The sequence below is a fragment of the Elephantulus edwardii genome, unplaced genomic scaffold, assembly GCF_000299155.1.
Source record: "Elephantulus edwardii isolate Elephantulus edwardi_28Jun2011 unplaced genomic scaffold, EleEdw1.0 scaffold00034, whole genome shotgun sequence".
NCBI lineage: Eukaryota > Metazoa > Chordata > Mammalia > Macroscelidea > Macroscelididae > Elephantulus > Elephantulus edwardii.
The window spans coordinates 17,819,496-17,829,825 of record NW_006399784.1 but is presented as its reverse complement, the minus strand read 5'-3'; the positions used below and the strand labels follow the sequence as shown (position 1 = coordinate 17,829,825).

General features: G+C 38.2%; 1 protein-coding gene across 1 annotated transcript in view; it reads left to right on the top strand.

Annotated features, from left to right (window-relative positions):
• The window catches only part of MND1 (meiotic nuclear divisions 1 homolog (S. cerevisiae)), a 107,381-nt gene that overhangs the window by 35,725 nt on the left and 61,326 nt on the right, over positions 1-10,330 (top strand). Inside the window, exon 4 of the mRNA XM_006884498.1 lies at positions 1,096-1,244. Coding sequence (XP_006884560.1) covers positions 1,096-1,244 — 149 coding nt within the window. The remainder of the gene's footprint in view (positions 1-1,095; positions 1,245-10,330) is intronic.

Below are 10,330 nucleotides of genomic sequence, written 5' to 3'. Positions count from 1 at the left end.
TGGATGATACCCTGGATATCCTTCCACAACTCATCTGGCCTTCGCTCATCAGTGTTCAGGGCCTCAAACCTGTTCTTGAGATGGTTCTGAAATTCAGGTGGGATAGACTCAAAGTTATGTTTTGATTCCTGTGGATTCGGTTTAATCTTCCTCAGCTTCAGCTTGAACTTGCATATGAGAAGTTTGTGGTCTGTTAAACAGTCAGCTCCGGGCCTAGTTTTCACAGCTGATAGCATCCAGTTTATTTATTGCTTTATTTTTTATAACAACTCTTTTTATTAGAATGTTCTTAATAAAAAGGCAATGCATGTTCATTGTTTAAAAATGCAGGGGGGGAAATGAGCAGAAAGAAGGAAATTAAAATCCTTACCTACCATGACAACTCCTGTCAGCACTAGAATGTGTATTATGATTTAACTTTTCTATAAGAAATTTTGAATATATTTCTCAGTAACACATTTCTGTATAATCCATTTTAATATATTTCTATAATAGTAAGCATCTTTTATAACATAAATTTAATGAATGCTTCATTATAGCTTGTCATGACCAACAAACATACTTTTAAAAAATCCAACTAGTAAGCTAGTTGTTTCCTCTATTTGCTATTGAAAATAGTGCTTTAACAAGGATCTTTGTGTATGTCTTTTTCTTTAACTGTGGCAAGTGAAATTTTTGCATTAAAGAGTAAATATATTTCTAGATTTTTAGTTATATAGTCAGATTTTTGTACTCATATATTGAAGGATTCAAGTATGGATTATCTAGAGTAATTTTTAGTATTTTAAAATTTTATAGTCAAGAAATCCTGTGCCATTACTTTATTTTGCATATATTTTCTTGTTAGGTTAATACGTTTTCTTGTATTAGCCATGCATAGGTGTTTTATAGATATTCATCGATACCTTCTTACTGTTTTTCCTCTTGGAGTATTATCTTTTTATCAGTGGTGTATATTTTTAAGAACTCCTTTTTACTATGGAACTACATTAATTCTTAATCTATAATATTTGTTGCCAGTATTCCCCCAGTTTGCCTTTTAACTGTATTGCTAATGTTTCTTGACATACAGTCCATAAAAATTCTCTCTCTTAGCTGCAATGTCAGTAAAAGAAGTCCTTCAGAGCTTAGTGGATGATGGCATGGTTGACTGTGAGAGGATTGGAACTTCAAATTATTATTGGGCATTTCCAAGTAAAGCTCTTCATGCACGGAAGCGTAAATTAGAGATTCTGGAGTCTCAGGTAAGTTACCATAATTAAAAATGATAGATGTGCATTATAACTCAGATTTTTCATTAATTATTACATGTTTAGATTTACTAGCATTTTAAAATTTTTAATTCATTGGCACCTCTTTCATCAGCTCTGGGTTCTGTTACCCTTTTAATACCTAAAGTGTTCATGACTAGAATGCAGAGATTTTATAAGAGGAAAATTACATTTTTATTTTTACTTAATAATAACAACTGAAATTTGCATTTTCTTCAGTGCAGTGGAATAAATTGTGGATGGAGTAAACGACTAAGAAGTGCTGGTTTTAGTGAAGAATATTGAACTAACCATGGCCTGCTAAAAGAACAAGTAAATGCCTTTGAAAAGTGCAGTCCTTCACGGTCTTCCTCTCTTTCGCTGTCCCACTATCCTTCCAAGCATGATGTCCTTCTCTAAGGACTGATCCCTTCTGGCAACATGCCTGAAGTACATGAAACAGAGCTTCAAAATCTTTTATCTCCAAGGAGCTACGTGGTTACACCCTCTCCAGGACAAACCTGTTAATTCTTTTGGCAGTCTCTGGTGTGTTCAATACTCTTCTCCAGAACCACAACTCAAAGGCATCAATTCTCCTTTTGTCATCCTTAGTCATGATCCAGCTCTCTGATGCATAGCTAGCTAGTGATTGCAAAGACCATGGCCTGGATTAGGTACATTTTAGCCTCCAGACTGACATTGTTGGTCTTTAGCACGCTGGAGAGAATCCCTGCAGATTTTTCTGAAGTAATTCAGCTTTTGATTTCCTAACTGCTGGTGCCAACAGAATTGATTGTGAAGCCAAACAAGCTGAAATTATTAACAGTCTTAAGCTCTCCTTTATCATGGTGCTACCATTTGGCCCTGTGTTGAGAATCTTTGTCTTCTTGATGTTGAGTTTCAGTCCATATAAGGGAGGAAAACAAGCAGAGGGTTGATGGGGACATTTCAGTACCACCAAGCAAGACTCTCCAAAAGTGGAGTGTGCCCTTTTGAATTCAGACCTCTGTATTAGGAAGCTCCTTGACTAGGGCCGGGACACATGGAGATCTCCAGGGAACGTTGGGGCTACAGATGCTGAAGGAAACAAGGACCTTCCTCCAGAACCAGTAGAGAAAAAGGGCTTTCTGCTGAGCTGGTACCATGAGTTTGGCCTTCTCGCCTTCTTGTAGACACAGAGGGAATAAAAATCTGCTTGTTAAAGCCATGTACTTGTGGTATCTCTGTTGCAGCAGCACTAGGTAACTAATACACTCAAACTTAACTGTTTTCTATCACCTTGGGGAAGTCTTACTTTCCTTGAGCTTAATTACATATCTTAACATTTTGTTGCTATTCTATTTAATTCCAAGATTTATAAATGTTAGTAGTAATTGAAAAAATTTTCTGACAGCTTAATCTACTCCTCTCATGTCTGTTCTAACAGTATATATTTATAAATTGTGACCAGTTAGTATTTAAACTTGGGCTCACCCTATGTTTAAGGAAATTAATAAATATTAAGCCTGTTTTAAACATTGTTAATTATTTTAATTCATTGTGAAGGAAATTTTTATTTAAAAAAATTATATTTTAAGGGCTTTTTAGTCCCAAACATTTAAACAAGAATTTTATCATTACATCAGTCAGTGTTGCTAGTGTAGAATAATTATGGTGTGGTTGCTAGGTGCTACCAAATCTGTTCTGATTTGTTGTCTTTGTAGTTTTATACCATTGAATTGAAACCAACTCATAGCTGACCCTTCAGCAAGTTTTCAGAGGCAACCACTTTCATGAGAAGAGATGATCCATCTTTCTTCTGTGGGGCAGCTGATGAATCGAACTGCGTTCTTTGAGACTGGCAACATAATTCCTTACCACTAAACCACCGGAGCTCCCTTTCTGACTTTAGTTGTTGTTATGTGCCATCAAGTCACCTGTGACTTGTAGTGACCCTATGTACAACATCTCTGAATCCTGCCCTATCCTGAGCCAGTTACCCCCATTTCCCCAGTCACTGTGTCAGTCCATCTCACTGTCTGGTCCTGTGCCATTCTTAAGATGTGCATTGTTGGAGCTACTGTGTCGCCTTATTATGTTGAAGGTTGTCTTCCTTCTGCAGAGACTGCTCATCCCTGATAACATGCCTAAAGTATAGTTAAATATTTTCTCATTTGTTGAGATCACAGAAATTGTTGTTGTTGGTTGCTGTCAAGCAGGCTCCTACTCATAGCAACCCTGTCTGTAGCAGAGAGCAGCTCTACCAGGTCCTGCACCATCCTTGTGGTCCTTGTCATGCTCAAGTTCATTGTGGGCAAGTCATCATGCTATTCATTTGGTTGAAGGTCTTCCTCTTTTTCAATCAGCCTCTGCTTTACCAAGAATGATGTCCTTAACGGAGCTCTGGTAGCCTAGTGACAAGAAGCTGCACTGCAATCCCAAAGGCACGTGGTTTGATTCTACCAGATGCTCTGCTGGAGAAGGAGGGGCAGTCTCCTCCTATTCCAGTCAGATCCGATTTGATGGTACACAACAAGAAAAAGATTTTAAAAAGAATGATGTTTTTCTTATGAATTGATCCCTCTGGATAACATGTTAAGGTGTGTGAGACAAAACCTTGCCATCTTCAAGTCTAGGAGCATTCTGGCTACACTACTTCCAAGACACATTTGTTTGCCTGTTCTTTTGGCATTCATGATCTGTTCAGCATGCTTTGCAGAAATTGGAAATCCTGTTAAATTGAGATGGTCTTCATGTTTTAATCCTGTTCTCTTCTACTCTTGACTGTGTTTCAATTACTTCAGAGTTTTCTTCTCACCCATACACTGCATCCTTTCATATACACAAAAGATACATTCAATGCATGACTATTGTTCAGATTCAGAAATTATGTAAGTGGCCATATCTTGTGAAAGCAGCTTCTCTATTACTTTTCTTATTCTTTTATTCTTTTGTTACATGCTACTTCTTAATGTCTGATTTCTCAGGGACTGCTTCTATTCATCTGTGTTTGAACCATACCTTGTTTTTGTATATTTTGTTGTCGAAAACTATACATTATAAATACTTAGCAGGGATAACTTAAAAGATTCCTCTCAAGATTATTTTTCTATGAATGATGTTTTTTTGTGGTGTCACAGCCGTTAAACATTCAGTGTGTTAACTACAAGATTCCATACCAATCAACCCCTCTACAGAAGGTATAACAATCTGCTTCAGTAGACTTTTTCAGTATAATTTTGGAAATCACTAAAATGATCAGTGCTTAGATCTGCTGTTTGAAGCAACTGAAGCCCCTAATTTAGCTAAGGGAAAAAAGCTCAGCTAATGAAACAGCATAACAAATTATGGCTAACATTGAAAAGAATGGGAATCCCAGAACACTTAATTTTCCTCATGTGAAGCCTATACATAGACGAAGAAAGCTGTTCAGACAGAACAAGGAAACAGCATGGTATAAAATCAGGAGGTGTGCTTGAATCCTTTCTTCATATCTATTCAATCCATACGTTGGGAAAATAATTTGAGATTCTGGATTCTGTGGCATCAGGATTGGAAGAAAACTCATTATGCATTGTACAGGTTGTCAAGATGGAACAGCCTTGCTTGCTGAAAGTAAAGAGAACTTGAAACAATTGCTGCAGAAGATCAAAGAGTGTAGCCTTCATTATATATTATATTTCAACATCAAGAAGACAGAAATCCTCACCACTGGGTCAAAAAGGCAACATTATAATGGAGAAGAGACTGAAGTTGTCAACAATTTTATCTTGCTAAAACCCACAGTTAACACTGTTGATAACAACACTAATCAAAAGATGAGTCACATTGAGTAAATCTTTTATTAGGGATCTCTCTCTAGCGTACTGAAGAACAATGTCAGTTGTAAGACTGAGGTGCACCTGGTCCAAGCCATGGTCTTCTTAATTGCTTACTATGAAAAGTTGGGCAATGAAAACAACAGAGGACAACAGAAAAATCAATGCCTTTGGGTTGTGGTGTTGAAGAAGTGTACTGAATATCCCCTGTACTCCCAAGAGAATAGTACTGTCACAAACTGTGAAATCAGAGTGCTCGTGGCAACAAAGGATGGTGAAATTAGATCTCATGGACTTTAGGCATGTTGTTGGGGGCGCCAGTCTGTAGAGAACGACATCATGCTTGGAAACATGGAGGGTCAGTGTTGTTGTTGTTGTTGCTATGTGCCATTGAGTCGCTTGCGACTCATAGCAACCCTATGTACAAGAGCTCTAAATGCTGAACCTACCCATCTCAAACACACTTATTCCCACTGCTCCAGTCACAGAATCGATCCACCTCACCAAAGGTCTTCCTTTCCTTTGCCGCCCCTCCACTCTGCCAAACATGATGTCCGTCTCCAAGGAACAGTCCCTCCTTGCAACATGCCCAAAATATGTCAGACGAAGCTTCAGAATCCTTGACTCCAGGGAACACTCTGGCTTCACCCTCTCCAGGACAAACCTGGTTCTTCTTCTAGCAATCCATGATATATTTAACACTCTTCTCCAGCTCCACAGCTCAAAGGCATCAATCCTCTTTATATCAACCCTATTCACTGTCCAACTCTCTGATGCATAGCACATAATTGCGAAGACTATAGCCCGGATCAGGCACACCTTAGTCTCCAGCCTGACATCGTTGCTCTTCAGTACTCTTGAGAGGTCCCTCACAGCTGACTTTCCCAATGCAATTCGTCTCCTGATTTCCTGGCTGCTGTTACCAAGAGTGTTGACTGTGGAGCCAAGTAAATTAAAACTGTTAACTATCTCAATCTCTTCACCATCCATACTGATGCTGCCAATTGGCCCAGTGGTGAGAATCTTTGTTTTCTTGATGTTTAGCTTCAGTCCATATAGGAGGCTGTAGTCCTTGATCTTCTGCAGCAAGCGCCTAAGGTCCTCCTCAGTTTCAGCAAGCAGGGTTGTGTCATCTGCATAAAGCAGGTTGTTGATTCTTCCACCAGTCCTGATGCCACATTCCTCTTCGTATAGCCCAGAATCTCGGATGATCTGTTCTGCATACAGATTGAAAAGGTATGGAGACAAAATACCTCCCCGATGGACCCCTTTCTTGATTTTGAACCATCCCGTGTCTCCCTGCTCTGTTCTGACAACTGCCTCTTGGTCCAAGTGTAAGTTTCGCATTAGCACAATCAAATGTTTTGGGATTCCCATTCTTCTCAGAGTCAGCCACAGCTTGTTGTGATCCACACAGTCAAAAGCCTTCGCATAGTCAATGAAGCACAGATAGACATTCTTCTGGTATTCTTTGCTTTCTGCTAAGATCTATCTGACATTAGCTATAATAGCCCTGGTACCACGACCTCTTCTAAATCCAGCCTGCACATCTGGCAGTTCTCTGTTGACATATTGTTCCAAACGGTTTTGGATAATTTTCAGCAGAATCTTGCTTGCATGTGATCTCAATGATATTGTTCGATAATTTCCACACTCTGTTGGGTCACCTTTCTTTGGAATGGGAACAAATATAGATCTTTTCCAGTGAGTGGGCCAGCTGGTTGTTCTCCAAATTTCTTGGCACAGCTTAGCACATCCAGGCCAGTGTCTGTTTGTTGAAATATGTCAATTGGTATGCTGTCAACTCCTGGAGCCTTGTTTCTTGCCAGTTCCTTCAGAGCAATTTGAACTTCCTCTTTCATCACCATAGGCTCTTGCTCATATGTCATTTCTTGAAATTCTTCTGTGTCAGCCAATTCCTTCTGATACAGTGACTGTGTATTCCTTCCATCTTGTCTTGATACTTTCTGGATCATTTAATATACCGCTCAAAGTATCCTTAAGTATTGCCACCCGTGGTTTGAATTTCTTTTTCAGCTCCTTCAGCTTAAGAAACGCTGAGCGAGTTCGTCCTTTTGGATTTTCTGACTCCAGCTCTCTGCACATTTCATTATAGTAACTTGCTTTATTGTCCCGGGCTGCCTTTTGGAATTTTCTGTTTAGCTCTTTGATTTCTTGGTTTCTTCCTTTAGCTTTGGCTTCTTGGCGCTCTAATGCAATATTCAGAGTCTCATCGGACATCCATCTTGGTCTTTTCTTCTTTTTCAGCCTTTGTAAGGAACGATCTTTTGCATTCTTCATGTAAGATTTTCTTGATATCCTCCCAGAGCTCATTTGGTCTATGCTCATTGGTGCTCAAGGCCTCAAACCTGATCCTGACATGGGTTTGAAATTCGAGTGGGATAGACTGAAGATCAAATTTTGGTTCCCACGGACTTGATTTAATTTTCCTCACCTTCAGCTTGAACTTGCATATGAGAAGTGTTCTGTGCCACAATCAGCACCTGGCCTGGTTTTCACTGCTGGTATTGAGCTTCTCTACCGAGTCTTTCTACAAATGTAATCGATTTGACTCCTATGCATACTATCAGGTGAGATCCATGTGTATAGCCTGCGTTTATGTTTCTTATAAAAGGTATTTGCAATGAGTAAATCATTGAATGTGCAGAACTCTATCGTTCTATCTCCAGCCTCATTTCTCTCACCGAGCCCGTATTTTCCAGCTACTGAACCTTCTTCTTTGTTCCCAACTTTTGTGTTCCAGTCGCCCATTATTATCAATGAATCTTGATTGCACGTTTGATCAACTTCTGACTGCGAAAGTTGGTAGAAATTTTCTATTTCCTCCTCTTTGGCTCTAGTTGTTGGTGCATATATTTGAATGATAGTGGTATTCACTGGACTTCCTTGTATGCGTATGGATATTATCCTATTGCTCACCGCATTGTATCGGTGTAAAAGAGGAAAAACTTTGACAAGATAGATTGACACAGAGACTATAGCAGTGACCTCAAGTGTGTTTGAGATGGTGAAGATGGCTCGGGATAGGGCAGGTTTCAGATTTGTTGTTCATGTGTTGACTAGGAGTCATGGTCAGCTCCATGGCACATAACAACACAAGATTAGTCTGATTTTGTTTTACAGTACCTGCTTTTGTTAATAAGAATGACTTGGAAAGTATTTTTGTTACTTAATTGCTCAGACTTTTTTTGTAATTGGAACAAATTTTTTTAATTGAGATTTTATTGGAAGTTTATAAAGAACTTAGATTTCCATTCATTCATTGTTGTACATTTTCCTCCCTGACCCCAGTTAACTTTTTTCTTTGGAAAAAAAGTTCTTTCATTGTTACACAGTTGTTATTTCCCCACCCCTACCACCACTTTACTATGCAGCTCTTATTCTGGACTCTTGTCATACCAATGATACCTAATCATATATTCCTTTTATACAGTTCTCTCTCTCATCTATTTCAATGCTTTGTACCTTGTTTATCCCCTCTTTTCTTCGTTTCCCCCAACCCCCTTGTTAGTCCTGTTTTATTACAGTGGCACTACACAGTATTTGTCCTTTTGTGATTGAGATAGTTCACTCAGCATAATGTCCTCCAGGGTCACCCATTTTGTATAATATTTCATGAGTTCTTTGTTTATCAGTGATGCATAATATTCCATTGTGTGAATATACCACAGCTTCTCTGTCCATTCCTTTGTTGATGGGCACTTGGGTTGTTTCCAGCTCTTTGCTATTGTGAATAAAGCAACAATAAACATGGTGTGCATTGGAATAAATTCTTGCTTAAATATTGTGATATTATTTAGCAATGAAGTAATCTGGGCCTGACATTTTTCTTTGTGGGATAATTTTAATTACAAATTCAATTTCCTTAATATATGTAAGATTATTTAAAGCTATACAACTATTTTATTTCTTTGTTTTATACTAGTTTATTTGCAAAATCTGAATACATTGTTTTCAAGAACAGATTTTTCCAATTTCCCTCACCCCTCCAACCATCAAATTGTACAACTCCATGATTGATCCCCCCTCCTCCTGCACATCCTCATCCCTCTGCTTAAAAACAATGGTTAGATGCCACGAAGTAGGTGGCAGTTCCTTAAACGTATGCGTATTATAAGGCCTGAGAGTCTCCTCTGTCCTTGTCAAGGAGAATGCTAACCTTCTCTCCTTTCATACAACACACAACTACTTTTTAAAATAATGCTTTATTGGTTAAATTTACACAGAAAGTTAGATTCCTATTTGACAATTTCTATACACATTAGTTAGTGATGTTAGTTATGTTTTCCACAATGTGTCACCTTTCTTTTTATTTATTTTCTGATTATTTCATTTCCAATATTTTAGTTTCTCTGTCCCCTTACCTGCTTATTCTTGCTTTGTGGTAAATGTTGACATTTTGGTCTCATATAGATGATGTTTTAGTGAAGCACTATACTTGTGAGCAATATCCTTTATATAATGTGCTACTCTTTTATTTTGCTAAAACATAACCTCAGAATAGTTTTGTTCAGGGTTTAAATAATACCTCAGAGCAATAGTCTAAGAGTCCTTTGGTTGCAATTGGTGTAGTAAGTAAATCTGGCCTTATTTAAGTATTTGCTTTTTGTTCTATATTTCCCCTCCATTCTATCTAAGACCATCTATTATGACAAAATGGTTTTATCAGTCAGTAGTAGAAGCTGGATACAACTTAGTTCTGGTCTCTGGGTAGATGAGGCTATGGCTCATGGAGGCTACTAGCCCTGCAAACATGTTTCTTATCTCAGATGTTGGGTTGCTTCTTACTCTTTCGCTCTTGAATAGTTGAGACTTGTGTTTTAGGTGACCACTCACAAGCCTTTAAGTTCTCAGGTACTACTTACTTCAATAATACACAGATACAAACTTTGAAGTATATCATACCACTTTTTTGAGCTGTCTGATGAATCGAGACCCTAAGCCTAGAAAAAGAATTTGTTAAGGCGTACTCATATGCAAGTTCAGATTGTGACCAAAGAAAAGTAAAATAAGTCCACAGGAACCAAGATATGATCTTGAATCAATTCCATCTGAATTTCAAGATCATGTTAGAAATAAGTTTGATTTCTCTGCGTTGTTTTGGATTGTTTTTTTAAGCTCCTCCTTACCTTTGCTAGCACTATTCTGTATTTCATCCAGTTTCTTTTTTTATCCATTGTAAATATTCAATTATTGTTCTTTTAAAATCACTATCAGAAAGAAAGATCCATCAGGCTTTCTGGCTCCAGGAAATCCGTTGCT